The 26,976-nt window shown below is 40.7% G+C and overlaps 1 protein-coding gene across 5 annotated transcripts in view; it reads left to right on the top strand.

Annotated features, from left to right (window-relative positions):
- The window catches only part of RPS6KA2 (ribosomal protein S6 kinase A2), a 175,223-nt gene that overhangs the window by 128,002 nt on the left and 20,245 nt on the right, over positions 1–26,976 (top strand). For 4 of the 5 annotated variants that reach the window (XM_053382383.1, XM_053382385.1, XM_053382384.1 and 1 more), the window contains 9 exons: positions 4,491–4,571; positions 5,341–5,420; positions 8,561–8,667; positions 10,841–10,878; positions 11,666–11,808; positions 15,603–15,673; positions 16,470–16,558; positions 20,307–20,371; positions 26,235–26,337. In XM_053382383.1, the coding sequence (XP_053238358.1) occupies positions 4,491–4,571; positions 5,341–5,420; positions 8,561–8,667; positions 10,841–10,878; positions 11,666–11,808; positions 15,603–15,673; positions 16,470–16,558; positions 20,307–20,371; positions 26,235–26,337 (777 nt within the window). Of the gene's footprint in view, positions 1–1,218; positions 1,327–4,490; positions 4,572–5,340; positions 5,421–8,560; positions 8,668–10,840; positions 10,879–11,665; positions 11,809–15,602; positions 15,674–16,469; positions 16,559–20,306; positions 20,372–26,234; positions 26,338–26,976 lie in introns of those variants that run through there. The other variant, XM_053382387.1, reaches the window with a different exon arrangement.

Raw genomic sequence — 26,976 nt, 5'->3', positions numbered from 1 at the left:
AATTAAAGCAACATGTGATGTCACTGCTCAAATCTTGACAAATATATGAAGAATGTCAGGGTGTCCAAACAAACTTAAGGAAGTTAGTGATAAGCTTACATTTTATTCTGGTAACCAGCAGGAAATGTCTATGGTAGGGATGGGGAACCTGTTGCCCTCCAGACTCCAACACCCATCAGCCTCAGCCAGCATGGGATGATGGGAGTTTGTCTGGAAGCATTTCAAAAGGCATGAGTTCTCCATCTGGGCTCTAGAGAAAGCCTCCCTGTTGGTTTTCATCAGATGCCTTGCAAATGCTCAGCAGATTGTTTTCTTTATGCCGCTCAGTTGGTCTGTACTGTTATCCTGCTGTTCTACTTTTCGTGTTACTGTAGTTTTCAGGGTTTGGTCATCTTTTGTAAAGCTGTTGTTTAGCAGCCTCAGAAATTCAATGAATCATTGTTTTAATAAAGTTTCTATTAAGGCCCATAACAAACTTGACTGGACAGCGACCTTTCCAAGCTGCGTTATCTCTGTAAAATTCTGCTGCTTGCAGGCTTTAGTAATTTTTAATTGGTAGATTAATCAAATAAAGTCTCAATTGATTTGTCAGTGTGAGTCAATTTAAACCAGAAAATTAGTAATTTCTTGCTAATACATTTTTTTTAGGTATCATGCATTGCCACCAAAATGCCAATGTCTGCAATGCATACATTTGGATTTTGGCTGGTTTTACTGCAATATGGGTGGGCAAAGCTTGAATCAGTTATTGAGTCTGTAACCCTACGCACTCATACTTGGAAGTAAGCGGCATGAAACTCAGTGGGATTTATTTACAAGTAACCATGCTGTAAATATTTGTTCATAACTTAGGGTGATCCTGCATTCAGTTATGAGTATGTCATCCCTACTGATATCAGAGCAACTTTTGCATGCTCACTCTTGGTCAGGAATACAGACAAAGACTGAACCAATTGACACACTTTGATGCTAAGCACCTATACTGATTTCTTGGTTACACTTTTAATCTTACCCTTCCTTCAAGGAGCTGAGGACAGTGTACATTGGTCCCTCTCCTTTTTTTCTGTACTACAACACTGTGTGGTAGGTTGTGGAAGCAACTTCCTAACCACTCATAGAATCACATAGCTTAGGGTTAACATATTTCAAAAAGTGAAAATGCAGACACAAATGTTGTTGAACTATTTTTGCAAAACCACAACAAAATGCCCATTTTGAGCTATTTTTTTTTTTTAGGAAAATGGCAACAATGACACTGACAACATGGCTTTCCCAGACATTTTGCCGATTTCCACCTGGACACTGCTTCTGACTACAGTATTCCGGGTATGTCCAGCAAATTCTGGACGCATAGAAACCCTAACTTAGTTAAAGGTACTATTTTTGCTAACATATGTACAATGTACATATGTCCAATGCAAGACCAACACACACACAAAAATCCAGTAGTGATGCTTTTTGGCAGTTTGTTGTGTATGTTAGAGATGACACTTTTGGATATATGCAGCTATATAAGGTGGGTTTAAAGCTGCCCTTGTGTGGCTTGCAGTATGGTAAATGAGTGTGCAAGTCCATCCAAATTCTTATCAGAAAGGAAAGTATTATTGGGACCATATGATATAATCTAATGACTAAAGGTAAAGGACCCCTGACAGTTAAGTCCAGTCGCGAAGGACTCAGGGGTTGTGGCGCTCATCTCGCTTTACTGGCCAAGGGACCCGACTTTTATCTGCAGACAGTTTTTCCGAGTCATGTGGCCAGCATGACTAAGCTGCTTCTGGTAAAACCAGAGCAGCGCACGGAAATGCCGTTTACCTTCCTGCCAGAGCGGTCCAGCTCTGAGGGCCTTCTGGCGGTTCCCTCACTGCGAGAGGCCAAGTTACAGGGAACCAGGCAGAGGGCCTTTTCGGTAGTGGCGCCCGCCCTGTGGAACGCCCTCCCATCAGATGTCAAAGCGATAAACATCTACCTGACATTCAGAAGACATCTGAAGGCAGCCCTGTTCAGGGAAGTTTTTAATATGTGACATTTTAGTGTATTTTTCATCTTTGTTGGAAGCCGCCCAGAGTGGCTGGGGAAACCCAGCCAGATGGGCGGGGTACAAATAATAAATTATTATTATTATTATTATTATTATTATTATTATTATTATTATATTATCTACTTGCACTTTGATGTGCTTTCAAACTGCTACGTTGGCAGGAGCTGGGACTGAGCAACGGGAGCTCACCTCGTTGCAGGGATTCAAACCGCCAGCCTTCCGATCGGCAAGCCCTAGGTTCAGTGGTTTATACCACAGTGCCACCTGCATCCCATCTAATTAGAATCTTGCAAATTCATCTGAAATGTGGTTAAGACATTCCTGCTATACATATTCTGCGTCATTTCTTAAAATTAGTTTGAACCCAATAGACATTCCCTTATTAGATTTCTCTCATGGGCTCTGCTCACTTGATCCATCACAGTCATGACTGTTAGCCCAAGAAAATAAGACTCGTCTCCTCTGCCCTAGCCTCTGACTTTTCTTCTTACTCATTGTGTTTTTATCAAAACTGCATCCAGGAGGTGGTTTTCCATGAGTCATCCTTACTAGTAACATTAGGTCTGGACAAATATTTGAATACACTTAGGACTGATCTGTGGTTAATACCTGCTGCTATGATTATATATTGTTCCCCAAGTTGTGAGCAGTTTCAGAAACCATGCTATAACTTTTGGTGAAAGCATAGAAGGTTTGAGAGTATCTTTGTAAGATTTGCTTTATATACAAATATACAACAAGCAGGACATAATGGGAGCAAGCCGTTTACTCAGACTAATCTGCAGTCCTGGATCCATTTACCTAGAAATAAGCCTCACTGGACTCAGTGGGGTTTATTTCTGAATTTGTGCAGCCCTCAAAAGTACAACAAAGTTCTAACTAGTAATTCTCAGCTTGCTCGCTCTCTAGTTGTATTTAAAATGTCTTTTCATTGCCTGTGTCTCTTCTCAGCCAGTCAGTTGTTGCATTCTCAAAGCTCTGATGGGTATCTTATTCCAAAATCTAAAGAGTGCTTTCCAGGTATTAGGAGACTGCTGTCACTAGCTTCCATTAGCTTTCACTAGTCAAAAAAAAACCACCCTAGACTATTAACAAATAATCAGCCTAACAAACAGATAGTTTTCATGGCAGGCCGGGATGCAGTGAAGCTGTGAGTGGGGGGGGGGGGAGCAGGTGGCAAATAACATAGAACCATGTGTTGGACTGAAATTAGGCCACAACTTTATTGACAGCAGAAGAATAGGTTTGGCATAGGCAATGGGCAGAGATTCCTTAATCACCCAATCCACTTGCTGGGTGATCTGCTGTTAGCCAACCAATGTGGGTTCGCCAGTGTTGGGGTCCTCTACAGTATGAACCTCTTCCAGTAGACCCCATTCAGCCAATGGTAGGGGATGCTATGGCTCTAAAATGGGGTTCTGGACAGAAAACACCACACTCTAGAATCACTTAAGGGGATCCATCTATAGACTTGGGCTGGATGTCCCTTTCTTGTCCTTTGTTCCTCAGCATCTAGCCCAGTGCCTCTCCTGCCATCTTCAGTTGTGATGATTGCTATGAGGCAAGTGAAAATCCATGGGACCAAAGCCAGTCCGCCTGTGGACAGAATTCCTCCTCAGCCCTGAAACCAGCAACCAACATCTGTCCATAGCAATGTCATTGGACAGCAAATTCATTTCTGCAAAGCAGCATGAAGTGCAGTAAAAATGAAAGCGTGGGTGGGTGGGAAAGTCTGGCATGACTGAGATGAGGAGAGCAGGTATGGTCTGCCTTTTATAACCCAGGGGCAGACTTGTCTTCTGTCCAGTCCATTCCCAAGGCCCCACCCCTGGGAGCCCTGGGAGCCCATCATGGCAGCTGATTGGCTTCCCAAAGTCCCATTGTCCCCGTCCTCCAGCCAGCTGGAAGCGTACAGAGCTGCTTCTAACCATGCAAGAGACCTATGATGTTCCCCCGCTGTGCCGCAAATGGTGCTGCCTGATAAGTTGGGGAATTGGGAATTATTCTACTGCCACTGCCATTCTAGGTGTGTTTCTAGCAAGAAAAATCAAGCTGTAAACTCCCTGTTTATCAAGAAAGGCAAGTATCTATGGCCTGTCATACAAAAGAAGAGTTATGCACCTGCAGGATAGAATTGTAGGCACATAAAAAGCTCTTCTTCCCATTTGCACTGGAGCAGCTCACACTGCTCCGTTTTCCTAAGTGACTTGGCTCTTCAGCAGAGGGAACCTGCTACCAACGATGGCAGCAAACGGCTCCAGCTGTATGTGCAGCACATGCCTGCCTTTGATTCCTTGCCTGCGTGCTCCGTTGAGGGGATAGCAACACGCATACAAAACTAAAACGAGCTATTCGTGATTATGCTGCAGCACAGCAGCCGATCTAACCGTACAACGTGAGTCTCTTGAACCGTGGGGTATCCTGATGTTTTATTGTTCTCTCTTTACAGTCCGAGATCGTGTCCGATCAAAAATGGAAAGAGACATTTTGGCAGAAGTGAATCATCCTTTCATTGTAAAACTTCATTATGGTAAGATTTCTCTATAAATCAATTCCTAATCGCCTTGGGATATTTTCCACTGGATCCCTTGCTATTCAAATTCATTATCTATGTGTGGTTTTTGATTGCCTACTTATATAGATCATATTTATCCAGTCAAGGGTACGCAGTACTAGAACCCTTTCCCCCCAAATGTTAAAAGTGTGGCTGTTACTGTAACAACATGGTGAATACCTTATTTATCTTAAGAGCACTTTATTTTTATGTTACCAGCGTACCTGGTCTATTCTACAGGAGGTTCAGAGCGGTATTTTAACCTCCCAACACCATTGTGGAGCAGAATTGCATGAGAGATAGTGGGTTACACTAATCTACCCAGAGACTTGAATAATGGAATGAGCATTAAGTTGCCACCTGCAATATTCTGTCCCCATCAACAGAAGGTGATGGTGATGCTTTTCTGTCTCTTTTCCATTATAGATATCAAGGGAGTGCAGGCAGAGTTACTAGGTAGTCTCCCATCTTGGCACTGACCAAAGCCAGATGTGTTTAGCTTCAGCAAAGTTGCTGCATCAAGTGCCTTCCAGCCATGCCCTACTGAAAGGCCATTATCTGTGATAATAGACTTTCATAGCTGCTGTTATGCAAAAAGTGGAAGAAGCACCCAATGCCACTATGGTCCCTGCCAAAACAAAACATACCTAGTATCCCCTTCCCATAAAACTCCTTCATGCTTTCACTGAATGTGTACAGGTCCAACAAACATATCTGAATATCCTACTGTCTTTTTCTACTGTAGCATTTCAAACAGAAGGAAAGCTATATCTTATACTAGATTTCCTACGAGGTGGGGACCTTTTCACCAGACTTTCCAAAGAGGTGAGTCCAATAGATTAATGTGTTTTGTTCGAAAAACAAACCAAAGTAATTCTATACTGGTAGCTGTGTCTCTTAGCAAATTCCTTCCTTCTAGTTTCTCATATATTTAGTTATTTTTATTTTCATTACATTTATATTCCACCTTTCCATTAAGGAGCTCAAAGTGGTGGATATGGTTCTCCCCATTACCATTTTATCCTCACAACAACCCTGCAATCCTCTTATCCTGAATACATCCAACACATAGCATCATGGCACTTTAAAGCATTTATCTTTAGGGTTCATTTTTATTTGCACTGGATCAAACATGCTGTAATCTGCCCATATACTTGAGGATAAGGCAAGGTCACAACAAAGCTCAGCAAATGCTTTGTTGCTGAACCACACCCTGAAACATCAAGAGTGCATCTTCCCATTTACATCATTCTTGGAGCCAAAGCACAGCAGTTTGTTGGGAAGACCTGCCATGCCCATCAGCCAAGGGTGCCAACGGCTATCAAAGCACCATCTGCAAAGCAATGGAGCAGCTGGAGAGAGGTGCAATGCCTCCTGCTAAACACTTGCTGGCAGCAGAAATGCAGCGCTGTTGATCATCGCAGAGCACTGGCCATCCTTCAGTCACAGCCATTTATTCGTTCTAGCACTCAAACACATTTTATACTTCAGACACACCTTGGCATCTGCCACAAAGGAAAATTGTGCTTGTTCCTCCCCATCCCTCTAAAATGTGAATATTCAAACTTCAAAATCAATAGATGATGCTACCAGTTTTTTTAGCCTTGGTACTGACTGTTGGCAGGAAACCTTTTATTTTGGCAGGAAAACATTAATTGCTCAACAGGGCAGAACAGGGGACTATTCCGTTTTTTAAAAACTGGTTTTCTTAGTGCAAAATATTTATATATTTTAGATAGCATTTTCTGTTCCAGTCTTAATTAATTTCTCTCTTTGGGCAATATCCAACCAAGCCATACTCAGAGTAGAGGCATTGAAATCAATGGACTTGTGTTATTTATTTATGCCCTTTGTTTTCAGAGGGTCTTCCTCAGACTATGACGAAGGATGGTGATCATCCTTTCTGTCTCTGCCAATACACAAGTCTGTCTTCCTGTTGCTCCTTCCTTTCTTTGCTGCTGCCTCTTCATTCTTTATTCCTCTTCCAGGGCTGATGGACGTGTTGCTCATTGTCTGGCTGGAAACCCTGTCCCTGTGCAGGTGATCCATGCAGTGGGAACATAGGGAGCTGCCTTGTATGGAGTTAGGCAATTGGCTCTCATAGCTCTGTCATTGCCCACACCGGCAGGCAGTGGCTGTCCAGGGTTTCAGACTGGGAGTCTTCCCCAGCGCTACCCAGAGATGCCAAGGATTGAACCTGGGCCATTGTGCATATAGTGCAGGTGCTCTATGACTCAGCTACGGTCCCTTTCCCCAGTAGCATCTCAGTGCCTGCATACCAAAAGCTAATCTTGTGCTAAGCTAAGTCATCGCCCGCATGCATTTTCAGCAATAAGCATAGGTGCGAAGTAACATGCTAAGTCCTCCCCTATTGAATGCTGCTTGAGTAAGGGAAGTCAACTCTGCCATGATGACCTGAGTGCACCAAGGCAAAGTGAATGGGAGTACATCAGGCTGACACCATGTGCCACTTTAAAAAAAAATACAGTATTCTTTTTCTAACCTGCTCATGCAGCTTTTTGGAGTCTGCTGTCTGGGTGAGCCGTAATGACTACTCAATTCTAAATCCTGCCTGAAGAGCTGTGTCAACTACAAGAGTCATTGCCTTGAAGCGGATGGCCTTTTAAAGTCACTTCCAGGGAGCAATTCCTTTGACCGTGGGTGAACTGCCTGTCCGTCCTCTTCCTGTGGCTTTCGATATGCTCTGCAAGCAAGGTCATGGAAGTGTAACACACAGCCATCCTGCCATTATCCCCAGAACACAGAAATGAAGTCTTTGTCTTTCTATAAAGAATCAATGTTAGCGCTATTGGGAAATGTGCGGTTAAGCATTATTTCCCTCCCTCTTCTTTCTTTTTTTAAAGCAGGGGCCTACCGGTTGCTCCTTACAAGGATTTAGCCATCGTTCCTTTAGTAATAAGAAAAACCTTAGTTTGTATTTAGTAATAAGTAATTTAGTAATAAGAAAAACCTCCCAACATATTAGTTGGGATAAGGAGGATTAATTATAATACTGGGAAGCAGAACTTTACATACGTTGTGGAAACACGGAAATAATGTTGCTGTTGGTTTGTTTGGTTTTTTTAAAAAAAGAATGTAGTTATGGAGAAAAGCGCATTTTCATTTTAAAAATGTAAATGTGGCCTTTTCACTATGGCTCATTTTAGGTTAGCCAAAAGAGCAATTTCAAGAAGACTGATTTAATTCATATTTGATAGATTTGTCGTATAAAAAAACCCGAAAAAAACTTGAGAGAGATTAGCAAATAATCAGCCCAGTTCATATGTAACACTAGACCATGGTTATAGTTTGTGGCTTACCTGGAGCAAGACAAACTATCAGCTTGGTTTTGGGTGTCATGCTAAGTTAAACCATTACTTTACTCACAGCAACAGAAAGAAGAACAAAGTGGTCACCATCTCTTCTATAGGAACCTACATATTTGTACTAATTGCAAACCAGATCAGTGTTTTGGGGGCGGTCATAAAATTTGATTCATTTTATAGGATACCTACAGACTCCAAAATGACCATCTGTAAGTGGGAAATAACATCACCTATTCTGCTTTTGTTTCTAAGGTTATTCAGCTCTCACATGTTAGCGATAAACTTATTTTGTAAAATTTTGGTTGCAATCATATCCACACTTCTTAGAACTCATGATTTCTGGGTAGACATGGATTTATGATGGACTGGAACTTTTGGATGTGAGGAACAGGACAGTATCGCAAATTTGATATAAATATAAATGTCCAAAATCCAATATTTGAATTGATTTCGGTAAATCAAAATGGATTTAGCAGAATCCAGTTTTTGGCTTTTGAATTGTTAGCCTGTTTTCCATTTGGCTTATAATCAGTTGATTTTGTTGGACCAATATATTGTCATAGTATCCTAGCAAAAGTATCAATATAAATAAATCCACTTGTGCATTAAAAAAATACTGCTTTTTCTGCTTCTCTCTAGGTTATGTTTACAGAAGAAGATGTTAAGTTCTACTTAGCTGAGCTGGCCTTGGCTTTAGATCATCTCCATGGTCTTGGTATTATTTACAGGGATTTGAAACCAGAAAAGTAAGTTGGGGCAGAAATGCATGTGGGAAGATTTTTAAATGGGGTTACTCTGTTTGGATCACAAAATGCCTGTGAGACCCTGCATCAATTTCCTCATGAAATGTATGTCTCTTGGAGTGATATTCTCATTTATCTGAATAGCTTAGAGAACATCCTGAAAGTTCAGAGGATAAGAAACTGTGTCTATAGTGGGGAGTGAGAATAGGGTGAGTGGGTAAGAAAGCCAACTTGCTCAACTGGGGTGAAAACAGGACACAACTGTATTGAATAACCAACTTCAAATGGCAAATCAGTTAGCATTTAAGGTGCCTCAAAACTCTGCTGTTGTTGCAGCAACAGTAGACTAATGTGGTAGCCCCTCTGGAAATTATTACACATTCAAATAGTTTGACATTAGTGGGCAAGGGTGCCTGCTAGATAAAAAACGTCTAACCTAACTCTCATGGTTGTTGTGGTGATTAAACGAGGCGCAGAAGAACCATGTATTCCATCTTGAGCTCCTTGGAGGAAAAGGTACCCCAAACTCAGTTACTGACCCCCTTGCTTTTGCCAGGGCCATACCAGCCAATTTTCCATTGGGTTAATAACATCCCCAGGGACTACATTCCTCTCTCCTTCCAGGAAAACTTAGTGGGGGCATACAAGGCAGAAAAACAAATAGCAATTCAGATTCAGTTTCTCCCTTGCTTATGGAAGATATGCTCTCTCTCTCTCGCTCTCTCTCTCTTCTGTGTTAGAAACAGATAAGGGGATTTTAGAACAGCATTGTTGTCTTAAATGAAGATTTGTTGAGCAGCAAGGATTGTATACTCTTTTTGTGGTGTACAACTCTTATGCGCACGGCTTTGTCAGAAGAAGCAAGCTTTGTCAGAAAGGCAATAGAGAGATAGTAGTTGAATAATAGTAGTGACAACTGTCAGTATTCATTATTCATTTATTCTCCGCAACAGTCTGTTCCCAGCCCACAAATGTTCTACCGAGTATCACTTCCTTTCAAATTACATTTCACTGCAAAATACAACAATGTGGGAGTGAGAGTTATTGTTGCAGTTTTCAAAAGATTTTATTTTTTTAAAAAAAATGATAGGGGGAATCACACACAGTCCTTTTTTTACCCTTGCCCAAATGGATGAATAGAAAGGAATGTGAAGAATAAGCTCATTGGATGGGGTGGGAAAGAAGCAAATGGCAAGCTACTTGTTGCATTTTCCCTTTACCTTGTACTCCTGGGGCCCATCCATTAGATCAGGAGTGGGGAACCTCCAGGCCCTTGGGAATCTTCTCCAGGCACACTTCTCACCAGCCCTCTCCACATCCTCATCGACTGCTTTTGCCTGGCTAGCATGGAAAATAGCAGAAAAAATTACAGTGCCCCACAGAAATTACAGACTATGTGTGCAGACCCATCATTCTGAGCCAGGGATTTTTCAGTGGTGGCTCCAAAAGTGTGGGATATCATTCCATATGATATTAAGGAGTCCCCATTCCTGGATATTTTCAAGCAGACCTTTAAAACCTTGCCTTAAAGGAAAGTAATTGTGGTTGTGGCTCTGATTGTTTGGCCTGGGCTTGATGATTTTCTTAATCCATATTTTTGATGTTGAATTGATAGTTTAATAATATGGTATTGTTTTACTGAGATGTTTCCAAAGGTTCTCTATTGTATTTATTACTGAATTTTATGTGAACAACCTCACAGAATGTTTGAATAACTTGATTGGAACCTTAAACACCTATTTTTAATAGTAGTAGTAGTAGTAGTAGTAATAATAATAATAATAATAATAATAATAATAATAATAATAATGGGGCAGGACATTCACATGCAAGTTTATGGATCACCGAAGGAAAATTATCAACATAATAAATTACACAATGGGATGGTACACTATATACTTTGTCTGTCTTACGGGCACAACTATGAGATAGTGTAATGTTATTTCCACTTTAGAGATGCAGACCTGAGGCTGAGACACGGTGGCTAGTTCAGGATCCAAGCCTGGTCCTCTTCCATTGATCTGCATTTGTTCATGCGGAGACTTTTACAATACACAAATATAAGAGGGAGATTTAATGGATGCCTGTGGTTTTCTTCACACTGAATTATGCATCTTCTGACTTTATTTAATATGTTTTCCATTTGTCCTAAACTTTTCTATGCATCATCTTCCAGCATACTTCTAGATGAAGAAGGACACATTAAGATTACAGGTGTGTAGCATCCCCCACACCCCATGTAGCAGCTCCATCTTTTTGCATTCTACCTGTCATTTCCTCCTGGTGATGAATAGACACTGAGATACATGCTTGAACTTTCACTGGCTTCCTGATCTCTTTTGGCACGATTTAAGGTTTAGCTTTAAAGCTAATTAAATCCCATCTCCTTTGTAATCCATTGCAATGAAAATTAATAGATGCCGTTCTAATGGCCTTGTTTTCTGATGTTTTAATCTAGGTTTTAAGTTTAGCACGTTGTTGTTTTACTTCTTCTTGGTAAGCTGCTTTGAGAAACTGAAATTAAATAAACAATCTCTCAGATGCAGCAAAGCTGCCCCCTAAATGATAGCAATTTTGCATCAGGTTCAGAAAACGGATAGGATTTGGGGGGTGCTCCTCAGTTGTGGAACTCCTTCCCATTGCAGATTTACTAAAATTCACTCCTTGCCACTGCAGACCACTTACATTGCAAGGCTATTCCAAGCCCACTTTAACTTGATGGCAGCATCTGCTAATGCTGAACCTCCAGAGCCACCAACTTAGCGCAACACTCAAAACTTAGAAGAAGTTTATAAAGTTTATATTTCAGCTTCTAAGATTTACATGTGGCTTCTGGTTTTAAATTCTCTTCCCTTTGTTCATTTCTTGGTTCTTCTAGAAAAGAGACTAATAATTTTTACTAAAAAAAACTAGAGCTGAATCGGGTTCTGTGTCTTGACTGGTGTATTTAAAGTGACTCACATACTCAATTTCTTTCTTTTTTTAATCTACCTTTATTTAGATTTTGGCCTGAGCAAGGAAGCCATCGATCATGACAAGAGAGCATATTCATTCTGTGGGACAATAGAGTACATGGCCCCAGAGGTGGTCAACCGGCGAGGCCACACTCAAAGCGCCGACTGGTGGTCCTTCGGTGTCCTAATGGTAATGAGACAATCCTTATTTTGGGATTGACTGCTTTAGCCTGGTGGACCCTTCGGCAGTGGCTGTGCTATTTCCTATCAAACCATTATTAAGCTACTTCTAAGAAGCACATTTATGAGTTTGAGTTTCTTCACCATCCCCATGATTATCAGCATTGGGAAACGAAATCATCTCTGGCACTTATCATTGCTATGAAGCAGTTTTATTCTGAGCGTTTAGTATTTTAGCTTCTTTCGCCGAGAGTCTGCCGTTTTCCCCATTGCATCCACCTCAACTGAGGCTGTCCACACTTCTTTGTACTTCTTTATATATTATCCAATCCCAAGGGAAGGAAAGTAGTTGAGTTTTTTCTGCAGCTTCTATTCATTAGAGAAGCACAGCCTCATAATCCATAACATGCTGTTGCTAGGAAACTGGAGAGCCTTAGTATACTGCCAGATGAATTAGTGCAAAAAGAGAGGTCAAGAAAGAGAGAAATCAAGTAACCCTTACTTGGTCTCCTCAGGATTATGAAGTGGCTGTTCACTTACTCTGAAATTAGAACTTCATATTGAAGGAACTGGAGGCAAAAGATTCCTGCATTGCAGGGGGTTCGACCAGATGACCCTTGTGCTCCCCTCCAAGTGCACAATTCTATGATTCTTTATCTGTGTGTGGAGTAAAATGGGGCTTCTCAGTCTCCTACAAGATATACAGACACCAACAGGGCCTGCCCAAGGCATTTTGTTACCTGAGGAAAAGGACAAGATGGTGTCTCCCACCACCATTCCACAAAAGAAGCTAACCAGACTGGCAACTGAACTTCAACAGTGGCAATGTTGATGGGAAGCAGGCAAGCTTGGAGGGCACAGGGCTGGCTGTGTGCCACACAGAACTTTGTCCTCCTCTAACAGAGGGGAAGGCCCAAAAAGAATGGCAGGGCATGGCGGCAGCAAACCACAGGCACTCACACTCCACCATCTTCTGCTTGAGGCAGCTGCCTAACTCTGCCTAATGGTAGGGCTGGCCCTGGACACCAAGGAGAAGTTAAGAGACAGAGCTGATGAAGAGCGATTTGGTGTCAACTGAAACCCAGAATATGCTCACATCTATATTTGAATTCTGTTCTGTCTGCGGTGATTACAGGAGACAGCCTCTATATATACGGTCAGCAGAATGAAGGTCTGTTTTAGGACACATATCATTTCACAGGTTTATTTAACCCAGAATAACAACATTTCCCCAAATCCAATATTCACCATCAAACACCAGTCACAGGGCCAATTCGCAGTTATTTTTCCCTGCTTCCTTTTTCTCAAGAAGATAAACATGTCATAATGAGGCAACAAAGCAAAGTTTTTGTGACAATGAGAGTCCAGCTGATGCTCTCTGTACAGCCTTAAGTTTCTTCCCTCTTATCTGTAAGTCACAAAATAACTTTCTGAAAGGATAGTGTGCACTAGCCTCTCACCTGCAGGTTGCTGCTGTGTGTCTTATGTGCACAGGTCTTCCTATTGCATTTTGTTTCCTAGCAGGAACTTCATTCACCTTCCTTCCTTCTGTGTGAATCCCAGTGGATCTTTTAATCATTCCTGCGCCCTCAGCCTCAAAGAACAGAGTAAAGTGACCTTAAAAAGTATCAGTTAGTATTTTTGTGCCAAAGTGACCTTAGAAAGTGTCAGACAGTACCTTGCAGCAAGCTGAGTAAACTACAGCCATCAATTTTAAATTATCTGGACACAGGAGGAAAGTACTAAAAAGAAAACAAAATTTGTTATATGATTATTTTTTAATAGACTGTACTCCCCACTGAAAGAGGGTATTGTGTGCAATATTTGCTACTTTTTAGTGATGTTAAATAGAAATAATGTATATGCCAACTCTGCCCCCACCCTCAATATCTAACTTTCCTTAATGTTCATACATATAAGGTACAGTTAAGGTACAGATTCTTCTCCTGTAGTCTCCTCTCAAAATTGTAATGGCTAGTCTGTTACAATTTGTGCTGCAACAAAACGTTGCAGTGTAGAATTCTTCTGGTCAGGGTTGCAGCAAGCTAGCCAGCCATACTCTTTTCCAGCACACTCCATTCCATTCTCCTTACTTTACCCACTTGCCTGCTGTGTTTTCTATCCCTCCCCTGCAACTGTCAGCATTCTATGGTCAGTTGGCATTCTCAATTCTTATTGGAGTGGGGGTTCATTTGAAGGGGGATCTCCCTTTTTCTTTTTTCCGAAAGAATGTTTCTACTCCTGCAAACCTTTCCTCTTGTGCACTGCATATTTGTGATCCACAGCATTAAGCTCAAATGGATGTCATAGTCCTATTTTTTTCTTTTCAAGATGTCTTCTATGTGCATATGATGCAGGGGGAGCTTTTAGTTTTATTTGCATCAGTAGCTTTTGCTAGAACAGCTAGAACAGTTTTTCTTTACACTAACAGCAACAAATTATTATACAGTATAGACCGTTGGATCTTGTGTGCTTAATGGAAACTCCAGCTTCAGCATTGTGTAGACATGTTCTGACATTTTATTTTAAAATGGTTATAATTTTCAAACATTCATTAAAAAGATGGTTTTCTATCTATCGGCCTACACTGTCAGGTGACTATCACACTTTGCTGGTAAAAGTTTCCACATTGTGGTGAAAGATGGAGCTGCTCCTCTTTTTAAGAAGGATATTTCATTTCCTAGAATAGCTTTTGCTATTGTGTAGGTCAAACACCAGCTTGTCACCTTTCTTTCTTCTCTTTGGATTTTCATCTGTTCAGAATAGTACTAAGCACTTTTGTTTCCTCTTCTGTAATCCATGGACATTTTTCTTCAAAACATGGATGTTGCTCGCTTGAAAAACTTCAAAGCCTGTATCTCTTTAAATGCAGGTTCCATATCTTGTTCTTCCCTGTGACATCCAAGCTCTGGTAAACTGGTTAGTTTAAATCAGGGCTGTGAAAACTGTGAGCCTCCACATGTTGTTGGAGTAGAACGCCTGTTATTCCTGACCACTGACCATGCTGGCTGGGGCTGATGAGAATTAGCGTCCAGCAACATCTGGAGGTTCCTCAATCCTTGCAGAAGCTTTCAGTCGCCTCCTCTCAGGCATGGAACAGAGTAGAGAAGAGCACACCACTGAGTGAGCACAGGTCTTTTGCAAACTCATTTTTGTAGCAGGGAAGAATGATTTCCCATTATGTCTGAACTGGGCCATTGTCTTTTAGTATCACCAGATGCCACATTGGACTCAGGCTATTTGCTGTACTCAGTAAGTGACATTTTGAGCTAATTTTCAATAAGGGAAAAAAATAGAATTCCTGTGGAACTTGTGTGATGCTCCTTGAATTTTGAATTTGGTACGGCTTTTTTAAAAACCATTTAATCTGTCAAAGCAAATGTAGAACAACTATTCTTTGGGGCTTATAATTCCACTTGTATTGCTTTCAGTTACCAAAATGTAAGAGAAAGATGTACTCTGAGCTATTTAAACTAGATTTAGTATCCAATTATAATTTGTCTTAATCAAAGTGGAACAGATGTTAGCATGATGCCGATTGTGCTTGGAGTGGCACCTCGTAAACTAGGGAACTAAAAGAATTTGGGGGGAGGGTGGAAGGAAGGCAAACAAAAGAGGCAAAATGATTTAGGGGTTAAGGGCTCCGACTATAGAGTTTGGACTTCCCTTGGGGGCTCTTTGAGGTAGAGTCTATGACACCAATTGCAATGATCACCAGCACTTCTGCCAAGAACACCACACCACTACTTGCAATGCTTATGCACTTAAGTCTTTATTTAGCTTTCTGCTCTCCTCTTTTTACAGTTTGAAATGTTGACAGGGTCGTTGCCATTCCAGGGGAAAGACAGAAAGGAGACAATGGCTCTCATTCTCAAGTGAGTAGTAAGCTCCAACTAGTTTTTTGATGTAGAACGTGTATTGTTGTGCTTGGAATAGACAAAGTTTGCTTGGCTGTAGAGGCGGGGGAGAAATTTGATTCAGCTTTCATTTAAAGACGAACCTACCAATTCTGAAATAATCTGTGAACAGTCAGACCATTGGCACATCTGGTTCAGTACTGCCTAGATGGGTTGGCAGCAGTTCTCCAGGATTTCAGATCGGTCCCTCCCAGCCCTCTCTGGAGATGTTGGGGATTGAACCTGGGACCTTCTGCATGCAAAGCAGATGTCCCACCACTGTGCTATGGTACAGCCCTTCCTATACGTGAGCTAGTAGTAGGGTAAATAAAATAAATAGCTGGAAGCTCTAGATCAGTAATCTGCAGCTATGTCAGACCCCCAACCTGCAACATGGCATCCAAATTAAATTATGTATTTATTGCGTATGCCCATTTTTCTTCTATTCCCATTACGGTGACTAGATGCAAAGGAGGGCAGAGTTCCTGCCATTTTATATTTAAAGGGGGGAATTACACACTTCCCATAGCCATTGTGAAGAAGAATAAGCATGGTAAAGACTATGAGGAAAGAATTAAAGAAATGTTTAATAGAGTCAGTATTATGGAACATTCTTTATCCAATATGCCTCGAGATTACTTTGGGAACTCTATATATTTTTCCATACATATTTCCTCTGCACATCTGTATTTACTTCCACTGCTAAATATGTGTGTGATCTTTTTAGACATTTCTGAAAAGTCCTCCTACATTTTAAACGTTTCTGTTCTTTCAGAGCCAAGCTAGGAATGCCACAGTTTTTGAGCACAGAAGCTCAGAGTTTGCTTCGAGCTCTTTTCAAGAGGAATCCATCCAACAGATTAGGTATGGGGATTCATTTCGTTTCTGGTCTGTGATAAATTCAGCAATAGATTACAATCAAATGTTAATCTGTAGTTTGTTTTCCTTTTCACTTAATTTTGATTTGTTCTCATGTAAATGGCATAGTTGAACAATGTGCTGGGAAGAGATGCAAGGTAATGAAGCTTTAATTAAATATGTGTTTTGGGCTTTTAATATGGATTGAACAGATTGTTGAAGAATTGGTTTAATAATGGCAATTAGTCATGATAGCTAAGTGTTGTCCGAAATAGATGCTAGTTTCGAAAGATGCTAGTTATTTATTTCCTTATAGGAGTATTTCTAAACAGCCAGCTCATACAAAAACAATGCAACAGTGATGTACAACATAAGCATTAAAACATCAAAGAATAATAAAATTATAAAATACTGAAGAAATGACCAATACTGAATCAAATTAATTCCACACCCACCCACTCTTCAGCCGATGTCACTTGTGATGCCATCTAATGAGTCACAGAGCAGAGGTAAATCCTGAGTTGGCTGTGCATGCCTGTTCCCAGTCCAGAAGGGCAGCATGTGGTCAAAGCAGCAGGATTTTCCAAGACGTTTGCATCAAAAGCCCTGATAAAACCTAGGGGAAAAATGTTTTAGCAGTGCCTTGCAAGGTCCCAACTTCAGGACTTCAAAGCACCTCAAACCTTTGTGACATTCCATGATTGACAGGTGAGTGGCCCCACCCACATCTAAAATTTGGCCCGCCAGGCTGATTCTGATAAGAATCTGGTGGATGGAAACAATTAAGTTCCCTACCCAGCTCTCATAGGGAAGCGGGTGGCACTGTGGGTTAAACCACTTGCCGATCAGAAGGTTGGCAGTTCTAATCCCAGCGACTGGGTCCCTGCTCCTGCCAACCTAGCAGTTTGAAAGCATGTCAAAGTGCAAATAGATAAATAGGTACCACTGCGGCAGGAAGGTAAACGGCATTTCCGTGTGCTGCTCTGGTTCGCCAGAAGCGGCTTAGTCATGCTGGCCACATCACCCGGAAGCTGTACGCTGGTTCCCTCGGCCAGTAAAGCGAGATGAGTGCCGCAACCCCAGAGTCGGTCATGACTGGACCTAATGGTCAGGGATCCCTTTACCTTTACCTTTACCTTACCCAGCTCTCACCATTTTCCAATGCCCTCTTTTTATGTGCTAGTCTCTTGCAGTAAAAATCACCAGAGAGTCTTGTGGCATTTTAAAGATTAACCAAATTCTTTATGGCATAAGCTTATGCCATAATCAATTTGTTAATCTTGAAGGGGCCACAACACACATGCACACACACACACACACTCTGCTTGCAAGAAACTTAAGTAGAAAAAAGGGGGGAAATACTATAGGGAAAAGAAAAAGTGAACCTTTGTCTCTTGTAAGATTGGTCTCAGGATTTTTTTTTTTTAATTACCTAATTACCCAGTTGATTAAGGAGTTCACTGACAGCAGCATCCCAGGGGATTATGGCATCTAATTAAATTTATTTTAGAGAGCTGAACACAGGACAGAGCAAGTGCAGATAGATGTGAAAACCTGCTACCGTGTCTAAGCTACATTACCAGCTTTCTGACTTGGATTCCAAATAAACATGTAAAGCTAAATTAAGTACATAATTTGATCCAATCAGAGCCGAAAAGGAAATCGGAGAGGAAAAGGAAAGATGGTTTTCCTCCGCCTTGCATCCTTAGCTGCTCAACTGCTTGAGGTGGCGTGACGAAGGCTGACTATATAGAGCATTTGATATCACACCCACCAGTCTCTCCAGTAGAGTTCTAACAGGCAGTTGTTAACAGGATTCTTGGCAGCCTGATGTGAATGCCATCTGGCTGAGCTATAGGTCTTGCATTTCTATTGATATGTAGCTGAGGAGGAAGGAAACTCTCAGATTTTGTTTTTCTTTGCTGGAGCTGCTACAAATACTAATATAATCTTTAAGGTAAAAGTTTTTTCCCCCTCATGATGCACGCATGTCAGCTGCTACAGGCCATGAAAGGAAGCTTAAATTTCTGAGATGTCACCCTGAAGACTGGAGTAAAAAGATATTCCTTTGCAGTTAGGTTGGCCTTGGATGGACTGATCCCACGGAGCTATCCTTAATGCTGTCCATAATCTTGGCCTATGTCTTCATTCTTTTTAAAGGCATTCACCCAGTGTTTCCCCCTAGGAATGTTTATCAACTTAATCAAACAGTGAGATACACGTAGAAAATATTCCAATGGAATTTAAGGCTCATGTAGATTCCTTCCTGGCCCCCCATACTAACAGTATTGTATAGGTATATTTATATACCTTTTTGTACCCAAAGGCCCCCAAACAGCATATTACATATTACAAAAGAAATATAACTACAAAAGTGCAATATAGTGCAATCGTAAGACGCCCCAGTTTGAATCTTGCCTTGACCATGAACTTAGATGGCCTTAGGCAAGGCAAACTCTCTTACCCTTCATCCTTCCCCCTTTCCTATGTAGGATAATAAAACTCACCTTATAGGGGTGTTACAAGACTTACAACTAGCTAATGCATGTGAAGTGCTTTCAATACTTGAAAGTGCCGGGCAAATGCTCCTGCTGCTATAATCACCACCATAGATCGATCTAAAAAAAAAAAGGGCATTGTGCATCTGTCATGTATTTCCATATACAAAGCCACCAAGTATCCTCTCAGGTCCTGCATTGCTTCCACATAGTAGATTCAGTTCCCTTCCAGGGGTCCTTTAGATACAGTGCAGAGTGTTCCATAACTGGCTGAGGCTGGACTTGGGTCCCATCAGTGATGCGAGAGGACGTTGTCCCTTGCACCAGCAGTTGGTCTCTGGAGCTGGATCCTGTAAGTCTCTGCCTCAGCCATTGCACTGGAAAATGTTTCATATGATCATTCACACTTGTTACAGGTAGCACTGGGGTCAGATTCTGACAATGAACATTCAGAAGATGGTTAAATAAAGGAAGATTGATGATGTGGTTGAAATGCTTGCTTTGAGTGCGTAGGCGACGTACGCTTCATAAAAGTATTTGCGTTTTTGGCCTGCCAGTGTGATTCTTTCTCTGCCCACTTATTTAACTACAGCTTCTACAGAAAACCATTTGTTCTTTTCAAGTCCGCCTATAGAATTTTAACTAGTAGTCTTTCCAGGAATTACTTTGATTAGATGTTGCTGTTCAGCACTACATAAGTGGTAAAGCACTAACTTAAAGCATAAGAAGTTATTGACAGTGAAGGGGTCAATTACGTTAGCAGGAAACAGAAGGTGAGGGCAGAATGATTCTGTTCCTCTTACTACTACTACTATTATTGTTATTTTTAAACTCTGGTGTACAGTACTACAGCTGAAAATAAATGCTGTATACTATTTGTGTTGGTGAGAGCCCCTTGGGACATGCATTGTTTCACAGTTCCTCTGAGTCCAACTTAGCACAATTGATGCCTCAAATAGCAACCATGGAACAGCAGCAATAAAATCCATCATTGGGCGGCCCCAACTAAAGAAGAAGAAGAAGAAACCCACTGGAATTTAAGTGCTCACATAAAAGGAGGCAAAGACGGGACCAAACAAACCTTACTTGAAAGCCTATTTTGTAGTTTTGGAACCACAACCAGAAAGCCGCCTCTCTTGCCCGTACCAGCCACAGATCTCTTGCTGGGGTTGGGGAGACAGTGAGAAGGTCCTCTTTATTAGAAATGATGTTCATTTTACATCCTCTTTATTATCTCTCTTTCATTGCTTTGGCAGGTGCTGGCCTTGATGGAGTTGAAGAAATTAAGCGGCATCCTTTTTTTGCTACTATAGACTGGAATGTAAGTAATTCACATGATTGTCTTGTCTGACTAGTTAGATGTGCATCCCAAATCCAGGATTTTTCCTTGCTCAGAACAACCTGACACCAGCACTGCTTCCCCAGAGTGTTTGCAAGCAGGAATGCAATCCTGCATAGAGCAACTCTTTTAAAAAAAACACCTCAACAGCTGGATTGTCTCCTACCTGTGCATTTGCACCACACAGACCTCCCTACCACATCGCCCCTCTCCTACTTCACAGTGAATCAGCTGTCAGGAGATCAAGTGAGTGCCACTGACCCACAACACAATCCACTACTGTCTACTGCCCAATTTTGGCTACACTAAAATTCTGGATACCTGAACTGTTTTCTGTGGGGCAATAATCACTCCTCCACTAAGAGAGGCCAAAACTGTCTAGACAGTACACATATCACTCTAACCTTCTCTTTCTCTAATAGGCTAGATCTGCTTTTGTAGATGTCAGTCATTGCTACAATTCATTCATTGCCTCAAAATACAGAAAGGCTCAAGTCCTCTTCTTTCTCATAAAACAGATGAGAATAGTGCCTGCATGTTTTGCTTTATATCACAGGTAGGGATCTGAAGAGCCGGGGCAGGGGGGGGGGACCACAGCAAAATTCAGGTGGGAAAAAACACTTGAGGACAAGCAAGAGCAGTATATATTTCTGCCTCTTGGAGGGCATTGCCATTGTCATAAGAGAAGAAAAAAGGATCCAGTGTCTTCTTGGCTTGTGGCCTTCCTCTTGCTGGCACGGTTGGAGCATCTGTTTCTGTCCTCTTGTCTAGTATAGAACTACATAATTTTGTTTCCATCCAATCTGTGCTTCTGCAAATTCATTGGGTCCAAGATTTAAAGGCAGACATGTAAGTGATGATAGCAGTGCTTCTGCATTTGACTAGATTACGAAACAAGCAGCACCCTTAGGGCTTGTTGTTGGAAAGTACAGAATGTTGCGGAGTACAGAACATCTTCAGGTATTTGGCCAAGGAACACAGTCTGGGATTCTGCCAATTATAACCCTCCTGCAACACCATTGCAAGGCCCTCGCACAGCACAATCTCTGACTCATCTTCTTTCCTACTTCAGATTCCTCCACCTTCTGCAGCATGTGAAAGAAATTGGTCTATTTTTGGAAATACTCACATCAAATCAAGCAATAAATTGACTTGTGGATGGGTGGAATTTTCAGTCAGGCCAAACCTTTGGTTTTTAAAGGTCCATGATAAATGTGATGGCAAATATTAAAAAAAACAGGAATGGTTAGCTTAGAGGAAGAGACCAATTGAATTCCTTGTAGTATTCATTGAGTCTTGTCTCTCCTCCCATTTTCCTCAACTCTTTTTATGTCAACTTGTCATTGTGGAGGACTGGAGAAGACAGTGATTTTTAGAATAAGTAATGATTTGTTTTACTATAATATCGATAGTTTCTGATATCAATTTCTGCTATTCTTTTTTATTATAATATTGATAGTTTCTGCTGGTTATGCCTGCTTCTCATAAACTGGCAAAACCAAAAATATGCTATGTTCCTTACAATTCAGCAGCTTCTAATGCCACTTGTAATGAAAACTTAAAATATTTATTTATTAAATTTCTAGACCACCCTTCTTCTGAGCATCACAGGGCAGTTTACAAAAGAAAAACACACAACATAACAACAAACAAAACAATAACCCACCCACACAGTTTAAAAGGCCATAGATTACTTAATTAGCCAAAGGCCTATGAGAAGAGGAATGGTTTTTTTACTGGTGCCTAAAATATAATTCAATTTGTAATTATTGTTTGTGTAAACTGTACTTTTAATATACCAAAAATATATTCTGTGGTAAACCAAGTTATACATAATGCATTTTATGTTCCTAAAGTAACAAAGCGACTTGTAATATGTAGAGAGTACTTTTTTAAAATAGAAAGTATGGCATTTTTGCCAATTAATTCTGTTCTTTTCTGAAACCTCTAACAGGGGGAAAACACCAATTCCACACCCTCTCCCAACCTGGTTTCAAAATTTCCAAAAAAATTACATTTCTAATCTCAGGTTATGCAACTGCTAGACAGCTACTTTTTAATGAAAAAAGCTACACATCTGGGGGCTGTGGATCATCTGGGAAGGGGACTGCTCCCCCCCCCAGACACCAATGAATAAATGTAATTGAAATGTGAGAGACTAATTTCCACATAATGAGCATATAGTTCAGATATAGTTTTTCTGGATTCAACCCAACATAATTATGAATGGGATTTTAATGTTACTATTTCAGCCTGGTTGTCTAAGGCTGTTGATCCTAGCCATAGACTGGCAACGCCACTATTTGCAAGGGACATTTCAGGGGCGGGTGGGGGTTGAGTGTAGCTTTTAAAAGCCCAGTAGCAGCAGATGGTCTGTTTGACTTGATGGTTTTCTGAATATGAACCAGCATGAGTTCTGAACGGAAGCTAGTCCTTGATGTCTTATAATGATGCTTCCAGCTGCTGAAAACGCCTTTGTGGCTAGAGAAGAGGAATAGAGCTAATGCAGGTGCTTTGTTCTCATCGCTGTTATTACTGGGAAAGGTCAGCAATGAGCTCAGTTTTGTTCCATGATCACACACTTTTTAGTCTTTCTTATACCTCTTGCCCCATTCAGCACACATGGTATGAATATTGATATATTTTATTTATGGAGAAGAAAAACTTCCTTACATTCGCTGCTGGATATGATCCAAAGTATTCAGACTGCTTTTCATTAAATACTAATAAGAAAAGTAAAGACAGTCTAATTACCTATGCCACATTATTCTTATAATATTGTCCCTTCACATTTGATGGAAGCATTGTTTCAGAATAAAAACACCACACCACAGTTCCCATTACTAATTATAAGTAGGTATTTAAAGCTGCCAACTAATTAAATGTGCTGTATTTTAAAAAGCAAATCATTTAATAAAAATAGCTATTAAATATTACAAATATACACCTTGTATTTTGAGAATGTCTCAACAGACATTTATATCCCACCTTTTCTCCAGACTTGGACTCAAGGAACAGATAAAATACAAAAGGGTAAAAGATATAAAAGATACAGTAATGATTAAAACAGTTTAAAAAACAACAGTAGCACTGGACATTGCACTCACCAACTCAAATCCCAATAAAATCTAGTGCTACAAGTGTTTCTCTCCCACCTTCCAAATCCTTATGCTCCCCAGCTTGGCCTAATAATAAACCTCTGATTGTTAATTACTCTGCTTTAATTGCATCCAGCCAGGGTGAGTCTGCATTGTGGCATCTCCTCTTCAGGAATAAAGCAACAGTTTTGGAAATGTCCAGTTAAACAAATTAAGATGTGCTGAAGCTGCCCCTTGTCTTGTGAGGTCACCCTGCCTACAACAACTTCATTACTTGTTGTCATCCATCCTCTGTGTATATGGACCAGCAGAGGCTGAAGACTCACAAACAGAGTGGTGAGATGCCGTTGATGAATTCATCTGACCGTTAAACAAAGCCAGTTGGCCATCATGCCCCCAAGTGCAAAGACTTCAAAGGAGAAGGTTTTTGTTTTTATCCAGTTCTTCTGCCTAAGAAATATATTCATCAAAAACATCAACTGAAGTTAAAAATAGAAATGAGCTATGTGTGCCTATTAACATAGAAATGGAAAAGTGATTCATAGATCTAAAGTGATGCCCTTTTTTGGCATCTCCTGACAGTATCGCTTTGTCAGTGCGACGGTTCAGACTCGATAATGTTCCAGAAGATAATTCATCCCTGTGTCTACTTACTGGATTGTGTGTTCATGTTCCTGTGTAGCAAGTGTATAATAGTTCAGGGAAATCATTCCTTCATCCCTGTGCGGAGCAGCTTTTTCGCGTTGCTGTGCGTCACTAGCTTTCGTTCTGCCTTTCTATTTCTGGAAGGTATCTGGAGATCAGCTCAGTTTCTCATCAAAGTCATTAGCTCTGTGAATACATTCAAATAGTCTGGAAATGGACAATCTTAGAGAAGGGAACATAAGACTCTGCCTGTTCTCTCTCCCCGCCCCCCATTGGAACTTGTGCACCTGAGCCCTTTGGACAAGCATTTGTTCTGGATTGATGGACCATACCTTACAAACATGGAACATACAAATGCCTCATTCAGTGCACTATTTGGACAAAGGTACATATGCATAGCTCTCTGTGAACAGGTTTCCATTAACGAATGGAACACGGTCAGCAGGTGGAATCTTCTGCCATCATCCCCATGCATTCATTTCTACACTGTGTGAACATCTGCACAGTGCTATTCATTGCAGGAAATGACTAAATAATGCTTAATTCAATTAAGTGAGTGCCCTTCCAGATGATGACTGCCAGATGCATATAGAACGTGTGTTTACATCTGCCTCTCTCATTTTTCTACCTATTTTTAAAAAGGAAATTCTGTTACACAAAGCATTCATATCTTCACAAATAATGGCAATGAGGCTTAACATGTGACTCATGGTTGCTTCCTTATTCTTCTTCGTGGTACGTTATATGGATCCCAGGAGAACAAGTCCTCTGTTAAGTTTACGTTGAAGTCCTGGGCAGAGTTATTGGAAACACACAGCAGCAGCAAGAAGCAAAGCTCTGCTCGAGGAAATGTGTAAAAGAGAGTTTGAGAAAGCAACGTTGCAAATGGCATCAGAATCTAGTCAAAACAAAGAAAACTGTGACAGGAATATTGGCCTGATATGAAACAATATCAATAAGTACAACAAACAAGTGGAGGAAGTTGGAATCAAAGATGAATATAAAAAATTAACTTTCTGAGAAATAAACAGACACCCCACACCCCTCTTCCATCTTAAATATGTGTTCACAAGTCTGCTTTGAAGCATTTTTAAAATCAACTTTTAAACAACTCTTACCTCATTCACCACATTAGGATTTGCAGTGCCTATCTATTTCCTGCACATGGATCACCCATTGACTCTCTCTCTCTTTCTGTCTTTTTTCTTGCACAGTATAAATAAATAAATAAATAAACAGCCACTCACATTCTTGAGTGGGATTACATGTGGCATCAAACAGATGGTTGGTTGGTTGCTTGCTTGTCACAGTCTTCACAGTGCCAGTCACTTGTTAAGGAGTGAAAGGGCTTACTGCAGACCTCCACGTTGCCTTTTCCCTCCTCTAGTACGTAGTCTGCAGTGTTAAAGCTGGCCATCTGCCTGGCACTGTGCAAACACGTGTCAGCTCTGTGTGCAAGGAGCTGCACTTTGAACCCTTACCTCATTTGTCCTCACAGCAATTTTGTGTAAAGTAAATCAGTTATCGCTCCCATTTAAGCAAGACTCCACCCAGGGCTGACAATCCCAGAAACCCCTTAGTGGTTGTTTTCATACATTGCATCATGAAACATTACAACACTAATACCTCATTTGACTTGTGTGATACTGCTAAGCATAGAGGAAATAGATGTTTAGGTAATAGAATATTTCAAGGGTGATCTTCCCACCTTTTCCTAGGCTTAGCACTGAACATAATTTCCTAAACACAAGATGCAATGTGTGTATTACAATACCACCCTATGCATGTATACTTGAAAGTATGGCCCATTGTGTTCAATAGGGCTTATTCCCAGGTAAGTGTGTATAGGACTGTAGCATGAACGTAGCCAGGATTTATTTTTTGGGGGTAGGCTTTATGTTGGGGAGACAGAACCGAGTTATCTGTGATACAACTGGTCAGTTAAGTATTTTTATTTATTTACTTGCTTTTTTGGGGGGGGCTGCCCTCCCTGGCTACACCCATGGACTTAACCTAAAATATCTTTCCTGTGTTTTTGTTCTTTTATGTATCTTGTTGGCAATTATTTTAATCCATCATTTGTGGTGGTGGTTGTTTTGCAGAAGTTGTACAGGAAAGAAATCATGCCGCCTTTTAAACCTGCTGTGGGACGGCCAGAGGACACCTTTCATTTCGACCCTGAATTCACTTCACGGACACCAACAGGTAATCAGGAACAGCAGCAAGAGAAATAAAAGAAACAAATTCAATGGAAAAGATCATTATGAATGTTTTTTTATTCCATCTATGAATCACTTCCCGTAAAGTATCTTGAAGCGATATCACATTAAAAACAACAGCAATAAAGGGATTTTTTTATTCCATATGTAGAAACAAAAACAATTCCATATGTAAAAAGAATCCCATATACAAACAATTTAAAACAAGTTCATATGCAAAAATCAGTTTCGAATCCAGTACATATACAACATGGGATAGGGCCAGTAGTCTTGTAGGATCTTAATGCAAACCATGAAATTTAATGCTGACACAGAATGTCTAGCTATATTTTAAAAGTAGCCTTCCTCCCCCTTCTTAATCCACAGCTAGATACCCCTCTTTTGAAACAATAAAAATAACTTTCTATGAACATTATGACCAGGTGATCCTGGGGGAAAAGGATGCCAATCCAGATAGTTTTTCATACAGTTTTTACTTAGTTCTCTGTAACTTAAATTTTCTGGCTTTTCCAAGAGCCCAAGAATCAGTTATACAGGTACATTGTTATTCCACAGGTGTCTCCCGCATTATATATACTATAACACCACAGCTTCCTATGGCAACTAGACTACACATCGCTGGAAA

The sequence above is a fragment of the Podarcis raffonei genome, chromosome 3 (genome assembly GCF_027172205.1).
Source record: "Podarcis raffonei isolate rPodRaf1 chromosome 3, rPodRaf1.pri, whole genome shotgun sequence".
Taxonomy (NCBI): domain Eukaryota; kingdom Metazoa; phylum Chordata; class Lepidosauria; order Squamata; family Lacertidae; genus Podarcis; species Podarcis raffonei.
This window is presented reverse-complemented; position numbering and strand designations above follow the sequence as displayed.